Source organism: Anser anser (genome assembly GCF_964211835.1).
Source record: "Anser anser genome assembly, chromosome: 3".
Classification (NCBI taxonomy): domain Eukaryota; kingdom Metazoa; phylum Chordata; class Aves; order Anseriformes; family Anatidae; genus Anser; species Anser anser.
In genome coordinates this window covers 56,369,894-56,393,017 of record NC_139722.1, presented here as the reverse complement: position 1 = coordinate 56,393,017, position 23,124 = coordinate 56,369,894, and the positions used below count along the sequence as shown (strand labels likewise).

At 35.3% G+C, this 23,124-nt stretch overlaps 1 protein-coding gene across 3 annotated transcripts in view; it reads left to right on the top strand.

Annotated features, from left to right (window-relative positions):
* TRDN (triadin) overlaps positions 1-23,124 on the top strand; it is a 245,164-nt gene that overhangs the window by 80,252 nt on the left and 141,788 nt on the right. For all 3 annotated transcript variants that reach the window (XM_083830645.1, XM_083830644.1, XM_083830643.1), the window contains 5 exons: positions 757-816; positions 2,360-2,419; positions 5,319-5,378; positions 6,952-7,146; positions 11,719-11,778. In XM_083830645.1, the coding sequence (XP_083686771.1) occupies positions 757-816; positions 2,360-2,419; positions 5,319-5,378; positions 6,952-7,146; positions 11,719-11,778 (435 nt within the window). The remainder of the gene's footprint in view (positions 1-756; positions 817-2,359; positions 2,420-5,318; positions 5,379-6,951; positions 7,147-11,718; positions 11,779-23,124) is intronic.

Sequence of the window (23,124 nt, the reverse complement as noted above, 5' to 3'; positions counted from 1 at the left end):
AGTTTCATGGCTGATTTTTCTGAAGTGCTGTTAAAGCCTCATGCTTATTTTCCATTGTCTTGAAAATTATTGTCAAAAATCCTAAGAAAGGTGAGTGGAAAATATTATATGAATGAATGGATAGCATAATGCAGTTTTCATTGTCAGAATGTTAGTTTTTACTTTGAAGCTAATTATGGCTTTGGGATCATCGTTTGCCAGGAACTGATCTCAGCCAGTGTCTGTTACTAGCTATCCACATCCATTACTAGCTATCCATATCCATTGCTAGTTATCCACCTCAAGCCAGCTGGCAAGTGACAGAGACATCATTTGTGCATGTGACACTCTTATACTCCAGGACTGATTCCAGTTCTAACAAGCCTCTGCCTCATAGAAAATGGGGTGATCCAGGTGATGTCCTACTTCTAGTATAGGCAGCAGCATTTGCTATGAGCTCTGCCTTTGTCCTTGACAGTTTTCTGAAAAACTGCCTTCAGGAACAGGCAATTGCAAGGGATGTTCTTACTGTAGTAAACAGCTGGGGAATGGTACCATGGCTTGAAAGATAAGCAGTAACTTGTTAGCCACAGTTGCCTGCTAATAACCATGTATGATGCATGCTGTACAGAAGTGCATGGGATAGCTCAAGAATAACACAGCTTGTCATTTCATCTCCTATGATTTAACTTGGTATAATTGTTTCTGATTCTTAAGTTTGTTGTACAATGGTGGTGGTTTTTTTTTAGATGTATGAATGCATTTCTTCTTTCCTAGTGACACATAAAGACAAAACGGAAAGGCAAGAAAAACCTGAAAAAAAGGAGAAGCATACAGGTATAGATTTCATGTCAGGATTTATGTTATATTTTGGGGTATCTCAGGACTAAATGTCTTCTTCACTTCCATTTATGTATCCTCTTGACTGGAAAAATGTCTCCTCTTGACTGGAAAAATGACTAGAACTTTATTAGTAAAAATCATGATGTAGAGGAAAGGGTTTTAAACATACAGACTGACTAGTATTTTGTAGACCTTCTGGATTTTTTGTTTGGTTGGATTGGTTTGTTGTTGTTGGGTTGTGTCGTTTGTTTTTGTCTTTTGTGTGTGTGTGCGGTTTTGTTTTGTTTTGAGAGAGAGAGATGATAGATAATATATTTTTTACTCTGGATGAGTATAATCTCCCAGTAATTTCTGAGTATTTCCAACATTCACAGTAGGTATGATTTCTAAGAAAATATGGTCACCCAGGAAAAACACCTAACATGAAAAGAGAAAATGTAATGAAGCAAGCCATGTTATAAAAATAAAAGTCAATTATTATTAATAATAATAATAAATAAATAAATACATTTTAAGTACAATACTGACCAGGACTGTTTCATAGATATGGAACTATGAATTATGGAACAACGGGCAGGACTATTCCTTTAAGTAGTTAAATATTCTCTAAGTAGTTGCAATAAATAGGTATCTAGCACAGCTTTATCTTTAACAATTCAAACTTTCTTTTGAAACATCATTACAAGCCTGGAGAGTACGTAGAAATGCTCATGCATACACTTTTGTGTTCTTAGTGTAAACTCATATGCCGGAGTCAAATAGGCAGATGAATGTTTTTACATGCCTGGTCCCGGTAGGGTATCTCAATGCATATGAGCTTGTACAAATGTCAGTTCTTCACACCTGTGGACAGGTTACTGTGTAAACATTAACCTGCAAAAAATTAGAAGATCAGAGCCCACATTGGAAAATATTTCAGACTACACATCACTCAGTGACTATTGCACAACTCAAGTGTATTCTAAAACCTGAGCCAGAACTCTAGTCTCTATAGTGTACTTTATTTCAATTTGTAAAGTGGAAATTAAAAGCAAACAAAAAGCCCCAAAGAGCATTAGTTATAATGCCATTGCAATTACATTTGTAATTAATTATAGTGTTTAATCATTCGTAGCTGGAAAAAAATGTTAGTTATTATGTAGGGTTCAGAAAGTCCTTCAGAAATAAACCAAAGTAATAAATAAGAAAACTCAATAATGAACCAAAGTGAACCATTAAACAAAAATAGTAAACAACATAAATACCCATGACTTTTTCTTTCTTGACTACATTCTTTCATGGTATCACAGTTTTGTCAGAAAGGCCATTCCTCCCTCAACTGATGACAGACCTCAGCAATGGTACATGAGCCTTTGAAAGTTCTGGTCGTGTGTTTTGACATCAGCAGCAGATAGTGGCAGCTGATTCAGTCTTACTGTTTCTTTCCATGGCTAGCCATGGTGACTAGATTATTCTTATGTCTCTTCTCCTTTTTCTTACAAAGCTGCAACATTTATCATTTTTAATAACCATTAATATTGTTGTTGCTTATTTCTAGCTATTCACAAAGAGAAATCTGAAAAGCCAGAAAAACACGAAAAGAAAGCACCTTCTAAAGGTAATGCTGATTATTATTGGATTTTGTACAATTTTAGATTTTTATCACTTATATACTTTGGAAGAGTGTGGAGATGAGAATTTAAAGTTTAAAACTCTTCTAGTCCCCACTGTATAGTTATTGGGTGCCCTCACTTTTGCTTGAGCAGGTCTTAATCAGCCTCTGAGTGAAGTCTTGAACAGCTTTTATTACTTCTTCTGTTCTCTTGTTTTGATGCACAGAGTTAATTATGAATCATTCTCATGCAGCTACAGAAATAAACCCATGACTGTTATATTTGCAGTCTTTGATGTATTTTCCTCAACAATAAGATTCAGTAATTTGCCTACAGAGAAGGCTTTGTCATGTGTAGCAGTTTTCAGTCTAGTGTTAATGGAGTGCAAGACTGTATATTGTCTCTCAGTCTGTCTTCCACCATACCCCAAAATAGATCTTCATTCTCTTGCCTTTATTTTTTGCAGTATTTTCATTCCAGTACATGATTTGTATTATCTTCCACAGCTGAAGTGGCTTTGGTACATCTACTAATTATTACATATATTCTGAAGCATTATCACGTACAAGAGGTCATTCCCAGTGTTCTGACTGATAATTCCATCTTTAGCCATGATTTGGACAGGGAGATTTAAAAATCCATTCATCTTGACTTGTTGTGCCATTTTTTTAAGACTAACATTTATTATTGCTTGATATTTTTTGGTTTTGGTTGGTTGGTTGGTTGTTCCCTCTGGAGTTTTTTTTGTTTTCTTTTTTTTTTTTTACATGCATCTCTTTGCATCTCTTGAGGGGGAATGGGCTAAAGTTGCACCAGGGGAGGTTTAGGTTGGATCTTAGGAAGAACTTCTTTACTGAAAGGGTTGTTAGGCATTGGAATGGGCTGCCCAGGGAAGTGGTTGAGTTACCATCCCTGGAGGTCTTTAAGAGACGTTTAGATGTTGAACTTAGTGATATGGTTTAGTGGAGGACTTGTTAGTGTTAGGTCAGAGGTTGGACTAGGTGATCTTGGAGGTCTCTTCCAACCTAGACGATTCTGTGATTCTGTGACTCTGTGATTCTTTTTGGAAACCAGATATTTCCATAATGAAGTTAGGTTCTAGTCTTTGTCTCATATTTTTATTCAGTTAAATCATGAAAAAAATACTATGCAGTGTATCTAATATCAGTCTTTTATGGCATTCAAATTGATGATGATGGGGCACATGAATTAATTAGGTTTGATTTGAATCTGTTCAGACAATATAGATTCAATTGTACAAATCGGGCTTTATTGGATTTTATCATACTCTAAGTAGAAATGTGAAAACAGTAAGCAGAAGAGAAGAAAGAGAGAAAGTGGAACAAAGGCTAGTCTTAAAGACTTAAAATAACCTGAGGGGTAGCCATCATCCGGTTTGTCTTTAAAATTAATATTTGGAAGATTCTTCTGCTTTCAGTGTATAACCTGAAAGTGTAGGATTTTTTTAATTTTTTTTTTTTATATAAATGAAATCACACTGAAGTAAACTTGAGAAAATAAATTCCCACAGTGTCAGAGTACTTTTGAAAAGCAAATAACTTCTGAGAATCACTGAGATACTCCTAACAAACAGCCAGTCTGTTTATCCATTAATCTTCTGCTAGCTAACCAAATAATCGCTCAGAGCTTTAATGTATTTAATAGTAGTCATGAATCTGGTCACTAGCCGGAAATTTTTGTGAAAAATTAGTCTTCTTGCTCCTTTGGCCAGTATTACAGCTAGGGAGATTACTGCTGCAATCTATGACATCTAGGCTTGCTACCCTGTGTTGAGTAGTTCCTAAGCAATATGAATCCCTGTAGGTAACCAGTGCTCTACAACAATCACTGCTTTTGCTGGTTTTTAAGGCGCATTTATGCCCATAATGTGATGATCTATCCATTTCCCAGGTTAACCTCCATCTTGTCTGGGTTCTGCCCCAAACTGTATAAGCTACTAGGAGTGTAGGGCAGCCATTTCAACCTTTTCGAGTCCCCTAGGAAATGCGGATTTTCTAGTCCAGGCCAATTCAAGGGAACAGACATACCGTCTGCTACTGTCAGCTGCTTCCCCCATAATCAGGAGATTTTTTTCTTCTATGCTCAATAAAAAAAGACTTATTCAGTCCCTGCAAAAGGCTCCAGAAAACTTCAGTGATATGAATGCTTTTCAAAGACATCATCTAAGAAACATCTATTTTATAAAAACAAAAACAAACTTAATTATCAGTCCATATAGGTAGCAATTCCAAGCTGGGATTCAGTTAGAGGGGATGTTGCTTTTATGCAGTTATCACTTGAAGGAAGTGTAATTAACTGTCAAGGCTCCAGCAATGTTTTGCTCCAGCAATGGGTCCAAACCAGCCATGAGAGGAAAACTAGAAGTCACCACGTAAAGTTTTGACAGCCTTTCTGGGACATAGCAGTGTGTGTTTACACAGTGTATCCTGTGCAGACATGAATTCACTCAGGCTCGACTGTGAAGTGAGCACCAGATTTGTGGCTAGTGAGCCCAAGCTAAGCCCCTTTCTGTGAGACTAGTGTAGTCACTCAGCTTCCTGTTGGCTTGAGCAGAGGAAGAACAAGCCTTTGTCTGCTCAGAGCTTGAGCAGAGCACGTTTGTGTGATCTGGAATATATAGTGTAAACATTCCCTAAATATCGCCAGAACTGTGCGACTGACTTGGCTTCTGATTAAGTTATTCTCAACAGATATTTTGAAGCTTTTGACCCTTGTGAACCTGAGAAAAAAAACTAAGACATTTACGGGGGGGGGGGGGGGGGGGGGGGGGGCGGCGGAATAAAAGGAATCCTGAATTGTAAACTTCCAGAGACGTTGCGGTGTTTTAGCAATATTTTCTCTTTTTTTTTTTTTTTCCTAATATACAATTGTACTCATTTCTAGTAATTCAAAAAGACAAACCTGAAAGACATGAAAAAGCTGAAAAGAAAACTCCTCCCAAAGGTATTTATCTATTTCTACTACCTTCTTCCTTTCTTCCTTTCTTCCTTTCTTCCTTTCTTCCTTCCTTTCTTTCTTTTTCTTTTTCTTTTCTTTCTTTCTTTCATTCTTCCTTCCTTCCTTCCTTCCTTCCTTCCTTCCTTCCTTCCTTCTTTCCTTCTTTTTTTTAACTGAAATTTATATCAAAGTTCATAAATTTTATTTTATTGGAGCAGAGAATATAATGTGTATGAAAAATCTTCTACATGACACTATAATTTGAAATAATCAAAATCTCTTTAGAACATCCAGGGATTAGTTCTATGCATAATCCCTTTTAAACCTGTTGAAATTTCAAAGACTGGAATTAAAGTAAAGATATGAACTTCCATTACCCTGAAAAAGAAATAGACCTATTTGTAAGTGATATGACATACACATTTTCTCTATAACTAGTTAAGGAACTTCTTTCTTCATTGTCCAGCAGTATATTTGGTCATATAGCTTTGTTTGAAAGTAGGAATTATACCTGTCCATTATATCTGTTTTCTGTATGTTTTCTGTTTCAGAATTGGTAGAGCTACTCAGCTTACATATTGCTAAAATCAGTCTGGTCAGCCTAGTGGCTTAATAAAAATACAAGTCCAGAGGCTTACAGAAGATGTGGATTTTGTAGCACTAGAGTTTTCCATCAAGGCTGGAGACATTTAAAGCTATGAAGAAAATAGATTTGTGAACATGACACTAAAGTGTTTTGTTTAAAACATATTAAGTTGTTTTAATCTACTGTTGGATTTTCCACTGAAGTGAACTAGAAACACATAATGCCAGCATCCATGTCTCAGATGAGAAAAAGCAACTGATCTATAAATGTGGAAGGAAAAGTTTATGTCTCACCAACCTCTGTGTAGTGTCAGCCACTGACATTATACAATTTGGTAATTCTGCTTGGAAAACTCGCTCTTATGCAGGGCACATCATTTATTGTCCTGTCTCAGACTAATCTTTCAAATTGGGGAATTGGTGTGGAGAGAGACTCAAGAACACAAGACTCCTTGGTCAAAGGCCTGGAGTTAATACATAAAAGTGACCCTTACAAACGACTGTGCTTTAAATCAACTACACTTACAGCTTACAACAGTTTTGCTCTGAATTTTAAAGTTGTTCAGATTTAGTAGTCAGGTTTTAATATGCTTGCCTTATGACCAATATTTGTTCCCCTAGTTTATGCCATAAAAGTTAGCATGTTGTCATTAGATTAGTGTTATTTATCATAGCCTATTACCTAGTATCAGCCAAAAACTTGGTACAGGACTGAAGACAAAACATGCTTGCATCTAATATTTCTGTCCATGTCTGTTTGGCTTGGAGGAATTATAGTTTTCGTCAGATCTAAGCAAGGTGTTGATGATGAAGGAATGCTCCTTAGTAATTGCACAATATTGTTAGTGTTAGGTCAGAGGTTGGGCTAGGTGATCTTGGAGGTCTCTTCCAATCTAGACAATTCTGTGATTCTGTAATATAAAATAAATTATATTAAATATTATTTTGAGGGAACTGAATGACACTGAAAGTTTTTTTTCTTGATTACCTGCAGAGGAGAAGAAAGTAAAGAGCACCAAAGTGGAAGCAAAAGTTAAAAAGGAAGTGAAGGATGGAAAAGGAGAAGCAAAGATGCCTGAGAAGGTCAAGCAGACAGAGACTAAAACAACAGAAGTTGGGTTAATAAAGGCCAAACCGAAAGTTAAGGAGGAGAAAGCACTTCAGACTGTAACTAAATCAGAAAAGAAAGGTAAACAAAACCAGGAGGAAGCAGATGAAGATCTTAAAAAGGTAGTAGGAAAGAAGGAAAGAGGATGAAGTTAGACCTAACAAGGACCAAAGTCCACCCATGACAAAGAAAAGATCAGTACAAATAAATTCTAGATGAATCTCAGATTTCTAGATGGAAACTATAAGGAATAAACTAAGTTTAATCTAAATAACTGGAATGTTCTAACTGTAATGGCTAAAGATTCATTTTACATTATTCAGTTTGCATCCTACTTTACCAAGGACCAGTGTCTCTTCAGATAGGCTGGAGTCTTCATGGATTTTCTCAGAAGAATCTTATGCAGTGTCTATTGCAAGTCAAGTTACTTTGGAAAATGCCAACTGTCCAAAAACCTGTTGGAAATTATGTTTTGTTTCTACATCTGAATATGTCCTCATTTACAATAATGAAAGTAGCCACAAATGAAAGGGAATGTAATCATTTGTATTACATCAGAGCGTGTGAGGCATTGTCATGTAGTGTATGACATAGTGATATGCCTGACTGATGTAATTTGATGTGATGAGGTTGCAAATTTCCCCTAAAAAGGAAAGAAATGCCATTAACCTGGTGAACCTGGTGAGAGGAAGAAATTAAGTGATAAAACAAGGAATCAACCTGCATCAACACAAAATGCAGGTGTTAGCTGTGTGCTCCTCTTTGTCAGAATCAGCCTGGGATCTTCCACTCCCAAATTGCACTGAATGGTCCCTTGATTTTCCTGTGGCTATTCCATGGAGTTAGGTACAATTTTGTATGAATGAAGGCAGCGAGACCTGCCTTTCTGTAAGAACTGTCATACTGAAGACACAGGATTATTCTGACATTAATAGAATCAGCTCAGCGTTGTGTGGCACACCTATCTGATCCTTTCAACTGATAACCACAGGTAAATCATTATGCCTGAACATCAAAGCAGTCATCTCTGCCTGGATATCTGAATCTGCCTGGGCAGATCCTCTCAGAATTTCATAGCTATCTGCTCTGGACCCCTTAGGAGTTGTCTAAATTATACATTTCCAGAAAGCTGAAAGGAGAGTTAGAGATAGGCTCCGTTCTGACATGCATAGTGTGCTGAGCTAGTATTTCTTAACATTTATTTGTATTTTAGTTAATTTTGGTTTTCACTTGAAATACTGGAGCCTTTGAGGCATAAAATTGAAGCAGCATCTTTCATGCTAATTGTTCTGACCAAGAGGAAAGTTCCACAAACTGTCGAGTTCTTGTTTTTTGTTTGTTGTGACAAGAGTTTCAGTGCACAGTTGGACCCACTCCATACTGTTCAGGTTAAGGTTCTCAAAAAGCAACAATGTGCATATGAGGCACTTTACTCCCCGACAACAAAATGTTTTTAAGTAAGTTGGGGTCAAAGATTACAGAGAGCAATAGAGAGAGGGTGTTTTGTTTTGGTTTGTTTTGGTTTGGTTTTCCTTTAAGTGATAAATATTAGCAAAATGATCCATCAATATTAACAGATCACTTTGTAAATCTGCTTTAGAGTGTGATACCAAGGACTGTACACTGAAATGTAGTAGGTGGAAGAGGGAATGAGCAGCTGCAGTGCAGGAAGGAAGGAGCTTCTTAAACTGTTCTTTAACACCAGGGATACATGTTCAGTTTACATGTTCAGTTGAGATTACACGTTCAGTTACGTTCAGTGAAAGCTGCCTTTTTTGCTTTTGTCCTTCCTTTTTCCACCACAAGCTGCTGCTGTCCAACTGGATACTCTCGGAGAATTCAGTTCTATATTTGAGTCCCCCTGTGACCCAAAGAGATAATATTTTTTAAGTTAATATAGGCTTGCCAAAATTTCCTGATCCTGCAGTCCTTATTTTTCCTTGTTCAAGGGAGTAGTTCTTCCAGCTTTTCTGCATTAATTTAAAAAATATAACTGTAATCACAGAAGTGTTGTTATGATGTCCTTACTGTTACATCATTCCTTAAGCAAATTAAAATTTAAAAAGATAGCTTGTCTCCCATGGTAAATCAGGTGAGGTCGAATGACAAAGATCTATGACTGTTTTTATCAATAAGAATTTTGTCCCGAATATTGAGGTGAATTATTAATGCTCAGGTGAATATCTGTGCCACTATTATAGACTTATGAAGTGAAAACTATAGTGTGAAATTCTCTTTTAAACAAGAGAGTTTAAATTAAAATGAATTTTTAGCCATGAAGTGATATTTGGAAAATCATCCCCATTTAACATTCCTTATATTTCAGTCTTTGCTGATTGGCAGAATTGGACTTTCATGGAAAGTTGCTGTGAACCTCATTATTTCATATACAGTAAAATGCTATTTTTATTATTCAGTTTAATGTTCTGTCTTTTTTTTTTTTTAATAAATCCCAGTTTTCAGGGGCTGAGTTACTAAATAGATATTACAATGAGAAGATTAATATGTAATCTTTCTTCTTAGGTGCAGTCAAGACTGCAGCTTTTTTTTAAGTTTATTCAAATTACATTTCCATGGGAGGAAAAAAAAAAAAAGTCGTCTATTTTAATCCTTGTTTATATTACTGTGATTAAAGACCAGATTATTTTAATATCAATGAAATGGTATGAACTGCTAGTCCCTCAGGCTATGTCTGTATCATAACTTAAATAGATCCAGAACAGGCTTGTGGTCTGTACTGTGACTGTCCCCATGCAGCTTATGTCCCCACACAGTTTTGCCCTATTGCCATTTAGCAGTTTCTTATACAATGCCTGGAACAATCCAGAGTTTCTTCCCAGTTGGCAGTATGGGTGAAGACAACTCCTTTTAGCAAAAGAAGGGCAAGAAAAATTCCAGTTTGTGGGCATGAGCTATGCCTTGTCATTTGCTCTCTTGGCTAAACAATTTTATTTATTTACACAGACGTAACCTGATTATCTGACTCATTGAGGCTCTATTTCCAAGTGTGTTGAAGTCAGTGCAATCACTTTGCTGAATTTAGATGGGCTTACTGAGAATACAGATTTACACATACTTGTTTTCTTACATACACACTTCAACTTTTTTCCCCCACCCCCTTTCAGAAAGGGCAGATATTGCAGCCAAATTCTTTAGATTCCTTAAGGATGGAATCCAAGACTGGTGCCAGACAGAATGATAAATTTGAATTCCTAAATACAAAAGTAGAAACCATTATGAATAGTCATTAAAAGCTTTAAAAACAGTGTTTATAGTCATGGCACTGTTTATGTTCTGGCAAGTTCACCTGAAGATCTACAATGCTGACTAGAAGTCACCTTAGTAACAGGAAACAGTTGCATAGGCTCCTGTGGGCTAGTAGAAAGAAAATGGATAGTATATAAACCCTCCTAATTTCTACAGCTGCACAGGAAATCATACCAGAATAACAATCACATAAATGCTTCAGCATCAACTAATACTGATGCTCTAGTGAATTATGTAAGAAAACAAATAGCGCAATTTTATATACTTAAAAATATAATTTTGTATTTAAACCAACAGTTATGGTATTTATTTTTTTAAGTATTTCAAAGTCTGCATAACTTTGTTTTGAAGTTGGCAAATACTTTTTGGTTGGTAAGTGGATTTGTAGGTGACTAGGAAGGAGGTGCAACTGGAGATGGAGAGAGAGATGCAACTTGTGTAGCTTAGGAAGTATGGGGCAACAGTCTAGGACATATGCATGAATGTGCTTTATCCAAGGGCTATTGTAAACTAGCATAGCTAACCAGAGCTGACATTTAGTCACCAACATTAACTTTCGAAGATAATGTCCCTTGGAGTCCACTGGGACAATGTTCTATTTTCTGGCAAATCGGAGAGTACAGCAGTAATATTGCAATTCTTTTGCACTCGGTTACAATTGGTAATTTTCTTCACCATTCTTAATGTTCGCAATTTTGATCAAGGTCTTCAACTCTGCCTATATAGAGAAGAAATCAATAGACAATCAACATTTCTGAAATCAGAGTTTCATTTAGATACCAAAGTCTAAATTTCTGAATAGCATAATTTTAATATTTGGATATAATATATGCATTATATATATATATATTTAAATAATAGTGTTTGGAAAATTGTGTGGTGAAATGATAAAATTATCTGGAAAAATCTCATTGCTACGGAAGTGTAAGTATACAGTTTATACTCTCATTCAATAAATTTACATATTGATTACACAGTTAAAGCAGTATTAACAAAATACTGTGATTAAAACATTTATTGAATTTTGTATTGTCTGACAGAGGCTACTTAAAATGGATTCTCAAGGATATGAAAAAGTCTTTGGGCCATGCAACTGTTTGCACAGTGCCTGTGTGGAGAGCAAGGCTGCACATTGCTGACCTGTTCCACACACTGCAGGCCAGAGGTTGGTAACTGGGGCACTAGTAGCTCTGGAGCTGGGAGACTTGAATTAGATCTAGACTATAAACTGTCTCTTTCTGAGAATATGAGTTACTTCAAGGCCAGGGAGAGAAAATATCCCCAAAATATGACTTTGCATTGCTAAGCTTTATTTTCACTGTTAAATAGAAACAAACTTTTATATTTGCTTTCTTCATTACTTTTTTTTCCTCTTTGCTCTGTTAGATCAATATGCATTCTGTCGCTATGTGATTGACATGTTTGCGCAAGGGGATTTTTATCCAGGTACTTTCCTACATCATTGAACTCTGTTCTAATATTCTTCTGTTTTCCTGAGAGTTTCTGTTCCTTTATGCATTAAAAGTGTGTTTTGTATTGTTGAAGGTCTCACAAGTGCAACAAAGAGTGTGCAAATAGGCTTAATAAAGCATAAGAGCTAATGGCTGTCTTGTTAAAGCTTTTAATTTAGTCTACCATGCATGAATTAAAATTAAGGTTATGTTAAAAGTAGAGTCAAATTAAGTCTATATAAATTGCTAAAATATTCCATGCTTTTTTTTTTGCTTTTTTTTTTTTTTGGCTGTGATGCAAGAGGAAGGAGCTTATCATTAATATCTTATTGTGTTTTTTTCTTAACAAATAGCAAACATTAACCCCAGAATGCTTCAAGAATAGAGAACCATTGTTGTTCTCAGTGTATAAAATATCTTAGCTGAACCATCACCTCTGTGTTTTATCTTCCCTCTTCCCATATCTCCATGTTCATCTGTTCTAATACAAACAATTCTTAACAAGCAAACAAACAAAAAATGAAGCTAGAGCTACTGATAATGACTGAGAATTGTCTCATAACATCACATCAATTCAGTTCACCCTGACCTTATTTAATTGTCATTCTTCCTTCTGAAATTATAATGGAAATCGTCCTCCGGTACAAGAGAACATATGATAGAGAAGACAGAATCCTAGGAATGATAAGTAATGATATTTATGAAGAGTCAAGGATAGAATATTAAGGCACACCCTAAGCAACAAGTTTGCAAGCTTCATTTAGTCATTATTTGCTCAAGAAGCTCTCCACTGACACTCACCTGAACTGGCTGTGTTTCCTTATCTCTACCTTGTAGCTTTGGTCTTCTCTTGACGTGTCTAGGCACAGCCAAAGTTAGGAAGCCCTAAGGATGTAGTTGAGAAGCACAGACTCTCAAAAGAGGGAGAGTGAGGACACAGATTTTTATGGATGGAAAATGAATAACCTTGAGATTTTGCAAGGAGATGGTTTGTTTGGCTTGTTCTCAAAGAATGAAATGGAGAGTGGTGATTGAATTAAAGAAGAGAGAAATATTATATCACTTCTAGGATGATTTTTAAAGATAGCCAGTTATAAATGGGTGGACTGGTCTTCATCTAGTCTCAGAGTGAGAGAAGCAGAGAAGCATTAAAAACAAAAACAAAAACAAAACCTTCCAGAGACCTTCAGTTATGCTTTGGTTTAAAAAGAAAGAAAGAAAAAACTCCCTGTAGCAGATGTGATTCACACATCTGTATGATTAATAAATCACAACATGAAGAGTTGCATGGAGCTCTTCAAGATCACCCTCAGAGTTCTCCTGACATCTGCAAGAAGCTTTGACACGTGTCAGAGCGCTTTCTCCAGACAACTCCCTGGGCTGTTTGGTACTCTCCAAATGCAGAGCAGACCTGCTGTTGGAAGGGAGTTTTGGAGAAGATGGCTTTTCATTTTTGACCTCTCCAGCCACAAGGAAACTGTGAAGACCATGAAGGGGAGCAGGGACTCTGTAGTGAGTGGAATTTCAGAAGATGAAAGACACAACCATCTGCTCTTGCTTTCTGATGTTTGCCTTGTGTCACTTCACTGTGCTATGACAGAGCTTTTCTGAGAAATCACAGGGTAAACAGCTGAACAAATATTCAATGGACATTGAGTGTCAGTTAGCCTTGTGGGTAGACAAATAGAGAGACAATTCAAGACCCCAGAAAGTGGAAACAACTCACAAAAATGCTTAAATATAGGTGGAAAGGAAAAGGGTAGCTCCTTAACTTAGGATCTCCAAAAGTCCAACAGTGCCTATACTTGTAAAACAACTGCTTTTTGACATAAATCATTTGTCTACATATGAAGTTAAATGCTGTGAATGGTTTTCGTGACAGAGCATGATATATATTTGTAAGAAGTAAAATAAAACAAAGCCTTCAAAACAGGCTTTAGTCAATTCACAGTCTGTGAAAAACTATGCTGAAACATCCAGACCATGTCTCTGAGAAGCAAGATAAAGGCCAGGTATGCCCAGCTTTGTGCTCTTTATAGAAATTGCTGAGGAGTGTGCCACCTAACCACACCTCAGTTAGTGTTTGTTACTGCCTTTCTCAGGCAACATGCTCATTTCACACTGGCCTTTGTGAAATGAAACATGATAATTCATTTTCTTGAATAGATAAAAGTGGGGAAAACAACAGAACACCAAGTCCCTTTAATAGCCATAATATCCAATTAGCTTTACAATCTGATATATTTTATCCTTTTGTCAGTTTATATATTTTATGTTAAACTACATTGTCCAAACAAAGAGATCTAAGGCAAATTCAGCTAAGAAATTTAATTACAGTCACCCTGACACCACAATACTTTCAAACTAGGAATCATTTCTGTCAGCCCCACTATTACCATTTGTGAAAGAGAAAAATATATATATATATAATATATATAAAAATAGAAAATTCCTTTATATAGGTGTATTGCCTATTATGTAGAATATTTTAAATATTTACACCCTATATGAATTTCTATCTTAGTGACTTTCATAAGAGGAGTATCCTGCTCATTACTTTAGGCACAATACATGGATTTATATGTCAATAATAACAATGCCATTCAGTATATATTCTTTGATGGTATTTTTGGAATTTCTGTATTAGTGAAAAGATCATTTTATTTACTGGCAATATTATCTGATTTTAGGTTTATGTAAATTTTATACAAGAGTATAAAGAAAAGTAGACCATTTAACATAGCATTTTATAGTTACCATATAATTAAGAGCAACACTTAGATTCTTGCATTTCATTAATTATGTACACATTTTAAAAGATATTAATACATTTTGACAATAACCTGAATTGGAGGTCAGTTTACACTCTTGCTTTGATTTTAAGAAGTGAGGCTGAAATGTTTTTCATTTACTCTAAGCTTTGTTTTGTTACTGTAGACTTAGCTTTAAAAAATGAATGAAGTATAGGTACACTGTACACAGTGGATTCATTGGAAACTATAGAAGGGAGAATTTTTGCTAGGCTGATTCATGGAGCATCCACATCCACTTTCTTATTTCTCTGGCCTGTATTTGTCCCTGACTTTGAGTATTTTCATGCAAATCTTCCTGTAACTCCCAATAATTATATCAATACCAACTAACTTCCAAGACTTCAATTTTACTGTATGTAAAAGAGAGTATCTGAGGGTCTCAGCCTTTTAGAATAAAAATGAGTGGAGTTTTAGCCATAAGCTCAGGTAGGTTTCACTAGGTGAGAAGTCCAAAACTCCTTTTTACCACTCTGCTCACCTGTTTTCCCTGCAGTATTTACCACCTTCCTTTATACAGAATAGTAGAGATATTTCTTGAACTACTCTGGCAGATCAAGAAGTTGTTCCAATGAACAAGTGCCTTTTCTTTGCAGCTACCTAAAGAAGTGAATTCTTGTGTGTATCTCTCTTTTTGCATGCCCACCTAAGCACGTGATTGTGCATGTTGCATACTGCTGAATTAAGCAATAAACATCTCTTGGTTATTTTGTCCTAATGCGGCACCCTTGTTTTGCACAGGTATATTGTATATTTATGTTTGGATTTTTTATTTTTTAATCACTTGGAAATTTATTTTAAGTAATTAGTTTTATTTTGTTTCAGTTTTGGTTTAAAAACTTACATTTCACATTACCCCGGACTCACTAATTGATGCTTTTTACAGTTACCTCATTGACAACAAAGATCATGAAAAATCAGAAAGCACAGCTGTGATGTTATTTAGATATTAGCATATCTAAAATCTTTGCACAGAAGTATCCAGTGACCATCTCCAATAATAGGTGGGATGCAAATGAATGTGTCCATAACATTTCCTTTCATCAATTTACCCTCGTATGTTTATTGTTTATATCCATGCCAGGGGATAAAAGCCAAAGTAATGTAGACAATCTTGTTAATCTTATACTGTTGATAAAATATTTGCACTGAAGAAACTCAAGTTTTCTGGCACTGTGAGAGTGTATACCGATAGTGTAAAACAGTGATCCCACCATCTCATACATTTCTCCCCCTAGGCACATATGTTTATGGGAAAAAAGTATATATATGTATAATAATAAAATAATTTAAAAATTAAATTAAATTAAATTTTAAAATTAAAATTAAGTGAAATTAAAATTAAATTAAATTAAGTTAATAAAACATAAAACAAAAAATACTGTTAATAAATTCAGGTAAATTGTGGCCAGAGTCCATGAGGAATCCTACAGCCTGTTTGGTCTTGGAAAAAAGTAACATATTGAATGACCTCCATGTGCATAATTTTCTTACAAGACTTGACTCTTCTTTTCCATTGTCAAGAGCTATTCAGTCAAAGAGCAGGGATTATTTCTATAACACAAATGTGGTAAGAGAATTACAAGTCAGTGCTTGTATGATACTTGCCACCTAAAATGATTTATATAGATACTGTTATAAAAATACATCAATATTATAAGATCATGGAAATAATATTTCTGTATAAGATCTTAGAGCATTGAATACCTAATTTTGAAAGTAAAATTGTCTGCATTTACTGTGGGTGGGCTGTAGCACTGGAGTTAAATACTTGCCCTCTGCTGTACTGATAGCTAAACTCTTTAAGCTCTTGAACTATTTTTAAGTGTCACTCCTGCTCGATTAAAGACTAGGATGTGTTGTGGATATATCAATGACAAGGTCTAACTTTTCACCTTGTTACATCAGATTTACTTGGGGGTAAATTTGGTATGAGAGTAGTTCCTCTGGGGATGTATTTGATGCACTGCAGTTGAAAAATCAGTCATAGTAAATACGAAAATAACATGATATCTGCTTCTTGTTCAGAGAAATTCTGCATGAGAAACTGTGGAAAGAGTTATAGGCTTACATGTTTCACAGAGAACACGAGATTTTTTTTATTTTTTTTTTCTAGAGATGCTTTCTGATGTTCCCTACTCAATAGCCCTCTCCCCAGATTAAAAAAAAAATAAAAAATATTTTCATTAGTGAAATGCTAGAATGAGAGTTTTGGAGCTGTGACTTCATTTTCAGAGCTGATGGTTAATTGTCCATATTTGTTCATGAAAAAAAAAAAAGTTTGTATGATGAAACACTTGTCAACACTTTTGTCTCCACTAATGACATAAATGAAGATGATATAATGACAGAAGCATTTATTCCACTCATGATCTTCTGGGAGAGTTCTGATTACTTTTCAAATAGTCTGAAAGGAAAGAAGTAATAAAGAGTAATTTTAAATATATGTATGAGAAGTTTAACATTGTTTTAATTATTGAAATATGTCTAATTTATTAATGAGCAAGTTTTGTAATACTTTTAGCTGTCATTTACAGTCTAAATATCGCTTCTTTACATTTCTATTCAGTTATGCAAAACTATGAGATGTCCACTGGTGTCATTTTAATTAGGTTCTTGTCTATGACTCACCTCTCACCCCAATAGCTGTGTCTATTTGGGTAAACTCTGAAATGACATTGATCTTTTAAAGGGGACGTTATCAGCACACAATCCTGACACCATCCCACAGAGGCAAAACAGCTATCCACTATTCCCTGTTTATATCATCCCACTGTGAATCAAAGCCAGATGCTGGCACATGAAGCAGCATCTGTCAACACTGTTATGGCACTTTATTGTAACTTTGCCAAAAAAATTTCAAACGACTTTCACTGTCTCAGAAGCAGCTACCCAGGGAATGCTTGGCATTCTTATTCTGTAGAGGAGGATTGATTTGTTTCTTTAATAGCTCACTGCAAGCCACTCTGAAGAGTCAGTCTTATGTGATTTAAATGAGGCTAGATCCTTGATTTTAATAGAAATAAACCATTCTAATATGGGATGGCAAAGACACTAGACTAGCAAAAGTAGTCTCACACTTTTATTATTGTTTTTTATTATCATTCTTATTTCACATAGTTCAGAATCCATTCAGAATTTCAAAATCAAAGGTCATTTAAAAAAAATACTAACAGTATCTGAAAAAGCTGGTTGTATTTTGGAGAATCATCAAAAGACTCAGCAACTTTATGTTAGAAAGTAAAGTATTCAGAAAGTAAAGGCAAAAATGTGCCCCCCCGCAAAAAAAAAAAAATAATAATAATAAACAAACTAACAAATATTGTGAATTAGTTATTACATTTAATGATTCATTGTCATCATTGGTTTCCTGTTAGAAATATTACTATAAATACTGATGATGGTATTTCAAGCAGGTTATAAAATGGAAGTATTGTAGAGTTACAAACCCTTTTTCAGGACTCATTATAATTTTCAGAAGTGAATTCAATATGAAAAATAGCCACAGACTAGCAATTTAAGCCAAAAGTAGCTTTATCCATAATTTTGGAGCAAAGCTGGCAAGGAAACAACTCAGAAGCCTAAAAAACAGTATAAGCCTGTAAGACCATATGTTTGCTTCTTAGAGCTTGGATGGCTTAAAGTATGAGAAAATGTACAATTCCTGAAAGAAAGAGCCTCTTTTTCAAGCCTGTATTGATTAGCTTTTAAAAAACAGTATAATGGAAAAAAAAAAAAAAACACTATTATGTCTATTGAGGATTTTGCTGATAGTATCTGTATTTGGAGCACACATAGGATTAGTTATTTATAGGAATGGGATACCATTTTCAACAGAGCTGAGACTGTGTTATTAGTAAGGCTGGAAGAAAAAGCTGTCTCTGAAGTCAGGTGCATATAACTCTGACAAACTTCTGTTGGTAGGGTTCAGAATTTACCATGACAGATTATTCTTTTAGCAAAAATTATTAGTTTAGGCAAATTTTTTTAGACATTTCTGAAACTTAGAAAGATATTTTTTGTTGGCCATTTAAAAATGTCTCCTTCAGCCCTTCCCTTTCAAATGTTTTGTGTATTCTTAGACTAACTAAAAGTGGGACTCACTAGAAGGCTTAAGTGTTTCACAGTTTGGAATGCCTGCTCAGCAACATCTACTCAGCAATTAGTATAGTCAAAAGGAGTTTAGGATTATCTATCAGATCCATATATATGTACCTCTTGGTTCTGCCGTTTCCTAGAGAGCAAGCTAGAACTACGAAATGATTTTGTGTTTGTGATATCGAGCGCGACAAAATCTGTATTTTCACTCACCAGGATGTATATTTCTAAACCTAAAGAATCAACTACCTTTAGAATATACTTCTGAAACTGTCTTAGGGAAGTTAACTTCTAGGCAAGTATCTTTCAACTTTAATAGAATGGAAGACAGCTGAAATCTATGCAATGTGCCCTTAAACACTTTTTGAAGCTGAATACACTGAAACATAAGAAAGAAGGAAATGTGTACAGTGAAGTGCTTCCAGTTCCCTTTTGAATTTTTTGTTAATGGCAAAACCTCTAGTTCTGTTATGGGACTGAGAGAAGTTACTCTCTTCAGCCAGCTATAGACTCTCTGTTGTCTCTTGTGTCAAAGGATGAAGCTCAATTTTAACAGGGATGGTACCTGGTCATCATACCTCACAGATAAGAGCACAGGCAGTATTACACTTCAACAAGATATATTCTCTTGGAGCACTTCCAGATTAGCAATAATTCCTCACCTTTTCTGTTCTGAAAACATGCAATGCAGAGGACCGAAAAACGTGCAATGCAGAGGACAGAAGACTGTTCCTCTGTCTCCTAAGCAGTTTATGCTCTCCCTTACTTACCACCTCCTTCTGCAGATATTCCACAGCCATAGCAGCAATTGGGTGTGGCAGGTCCATTCCTTTCACCTTCCTCTGTTTGGGTACTTCTTACTTTTGCTTTACATTTTCTTTCTGTGCACATCTTGTCAAAAAAAAAAAAAAAAAAAAGGCAAACATGCACCTTCCTAACATACACCTGGAATGAGTCAAGACTGATTTTTTTTTTTCTTCATCAAGAAATGCTATTCTTCCTTTCAGTACTTCAGTTTCCTTCCTTTTGTTTCATTTTGTCCTTCAATACACTCAGTAATAGGTGACAGAGTAAATTACATACAGAGTTCAAAAGACATTCAGTGCCCACACACAGCATTAAGCCTAAACAATGCTTTTATCTTTTTCAGTTAAGCTTGACAACAGAGTCCTTTCTTTGCATGTGATATTCACTCATATAATTGCTGGAGGTTGGGGAGCACTGTGTTTCTAGGCAGCAGTTATTTTGTGAAAAACCATACATGGCGTGTGATTTTAGTCCTGGAATATTTTGGTGGCATATAGTGTCATCTTTATGTAGAACTGCAAAATGAAATGTTTGCAATTCATTGCACCTCACTTAGATATCCAGAAGTTAATTGCCAAACTCTAACCTTTAGCTGTTTTTATAGCCAATAGTATGAAATGGAGGCCTCCAGAGTACAATTTCATCCCAACAGAGATGCCTAAGATATAAAAGATGAATCACCCTTTAAAGGTACAAATTTTTATCCATTGACTATAAATGGATCCCTTGGGTGACTTATCTAAATTTAACTGTCTGAAAGTTAACTTTTAAATGTCTAAAGCTAGTTGAGAAAGAGCTTACTAACATTCAAGAAGTATACTAAAAACTTTCAAGAAAAGGTTTAATTTAAATGAAGACATAAAAAGATGTGTTTTCATATAAGATTTCAAATGGCATTATTAGAAGTAGCTGTTGGTTTAGCCAAGAAACCATCAGTGCCACCCTGAAAAGTATGAAAAGTTGAAGAAAGGATAATAGCATTTTCTGAAAGACAGAAGGGTAAAAGGAAGAGGAAAATAATTTCTTGGAAGAATATGGAGACCATTCACATTCCGAATGTACCAAACAAAAGTTCCTTGCAACGTTCCTTTCCCCATACACACACACACAAGAAAACATGGTTTCCCAAAAATCATAGAAGAGGCCTGCAGCACAAGGGTTGGAACTTATGAAAACAAATCCCAGGACTATTTTCCAGGAATCTTTTTCCTCTACAGGAAAGAGAATATTTCCTGGGAAAAGGAAATGGAGCAGAAGAATCAGAAATTAGCAAAATGGGGTTGGACAAAGTGATGATTATTTCTAGTATTAGAGTTTTTCTGCTCCAGTGTATTTCACCATCTTTCCTATCATTTACATGAAAGCAGCTTTACTTGAAATTGTTTCAACCTGCAACAGTTCAAGACATGTATACTGTTTTTCTGTAGAAACTACATTTGATGAGAAGTTTTGCATCAAACCTAGCACCATCACGTTATGAAGGATGTAGCTTTCAGTCTCGAATTTCAAAGTTCTGTATTATCAATATGTCATCTTCTTGTGATTCTCCAAAATATTACAGACAAGGCACTTTTAGAAGAAAGAGAAAGTTCACTGAGTTTATCAATAAAACAGAGCCTAACCTTCAAAGGTATTAGGTACTTAACGCCTAACACTTAGCTCTCGTTGATTTCAGTGGGAGTGAGGAACAGGAGCTAGTAGCCAACACCTCTGCACAATTAAGCCCTACTCCTGATATTTGATCTAATAAAATCTTTCAGCTTTTTTCCCTCTAACTTTGAATTGTGTTATTGAAATACTAATTTCAGAAAAATTGTTATAGATTCACTCTCTTAGGTGATGCTTAGCTATAGACAAGAAAAGTAAGAGTCATTTACTTTTTCTTCCTCATTCTGTTTGAGAAGTTAAAAATTTCTTGGCTTTTGATCACATCCATGTGGGCTCAGTTGGACTTCCAGTGCTTTCTGTACTAAATTCATTTCATCAAACTTCTCTAATTGTAGTGAGGGTTTATAGCATCTGTAATTTGATTTTATTAATGCCAGGCTGTCATTTAGCAAGGCTTGATGTATGCACTCTTTCTTGAAGACAACATAAAGTTTTAGCAGTCCTGAAGTAATGTCTAGATAGCTTTCTGACTTCAGCACTGGATGTTTCTGAGATGTAGTTGGACTGATGCTATTTTACAGATAAACCAGATTCAAATAACTCATAAATTACTGAGCAGTGATCCCATTGCACAGCAGTGTCTATTGCCTTTCAACATAACAGCTTATCAGTCCCTTCCATTTTGTTTAATTGTTAGCAGCAAGTATTTAATTACACAGTTTTCTTTTCGCTGTTTTAATTATTTTCCTGTGGATACTTCATATTGTGAAAAGTATGCATCTATACCAACTTCAGACATTCACGTTAATCATGCTAGGGATCACTGTATACGAAACCACTTTATTACGGTTATTTAGGGAGAGAGAGAGAAGCTGAATATGTCTTTTCATTTTATAATCTGTTTTTCCAGTCTTTTTGCACTCAAGTATGCAACAATAACAACCTATTATTTTCATACAATAATCCATCATTTTCACTGCCCATGGACTCAGCTCTTTGAGATCTAGCTTTAAATATTTCTAAACATAACATGTAGGATTATCTTTACCTGCTAAATGCAGGTGATAAGTAGCACAAGGAAGTGGAGACAACAGAGGGAGCTGAGTAACATGTGATGATGACACAATACAGAAACAAACTTACATAAGTTGGTATTAATAAACTTCCCACTCATTAACCCATGGCCATGCTGAGTAAAATTTGCTTTGCAATGTACAGTTCAAGTATGGAGCAAAGACTTGCCTCCAGCAATTACTGGTGACATAATGAAGTGGGATGTTGCAACACTATAAATTTGACACTTCAATTCAATTTTCTTTTAAAGTCAGGAAAGGCTGTGTGACTTAATGTATAGTGAAAAATCTCTTAAAACTTTACTCCTTAACAACTTCAATCTTCTGAACATAAGCATTAGAACAGCTTTTACAAGATACAGATTGAGGTAAAGAGGGATTTGGAGCCTCAGTGTGAAAAAACCTCTGGAAAAGAATTCTCAACAAATAAATTGTTGCAAGTAGATTTAACTGCACAGCTCCGTGGTGCAACTAAGATATACTGCATAGATTTCTGTCTGGGATCAATAAAGCTGGAGTAGTTGAAACCAGCAAATACCACTCCCCTAAGTCTGCCCATGCCTCTCTTGCTTGTACTTGCTACGTACATTTGTACCGAGTGAGATACAAACCCACAGGAAAACAAAAAAATATCAAGCAAATTCCAAGTGACTTTAATCGGGTTTGGTGGCTGCATGAAAATGTACTAACTAATGTTCACAAAACTCCAGGAATCTGAGCCAATAAAAACTCATGCCTGTTCAATTACCAAATCAAATTGAGTTAGAAAAAGCATTTTCTGTTCAGAAAAATCATTTAAAATTTATATGGATTTGCATATATACGTGCATATATATATACACACGTGTTCATGGCTGCACATATATCTAGTATATGTTATATAGATGTAAATATATAACTGTATTAAAAACAGAGGACTATCAAGTTGCTGCTGCCTTTTACTTG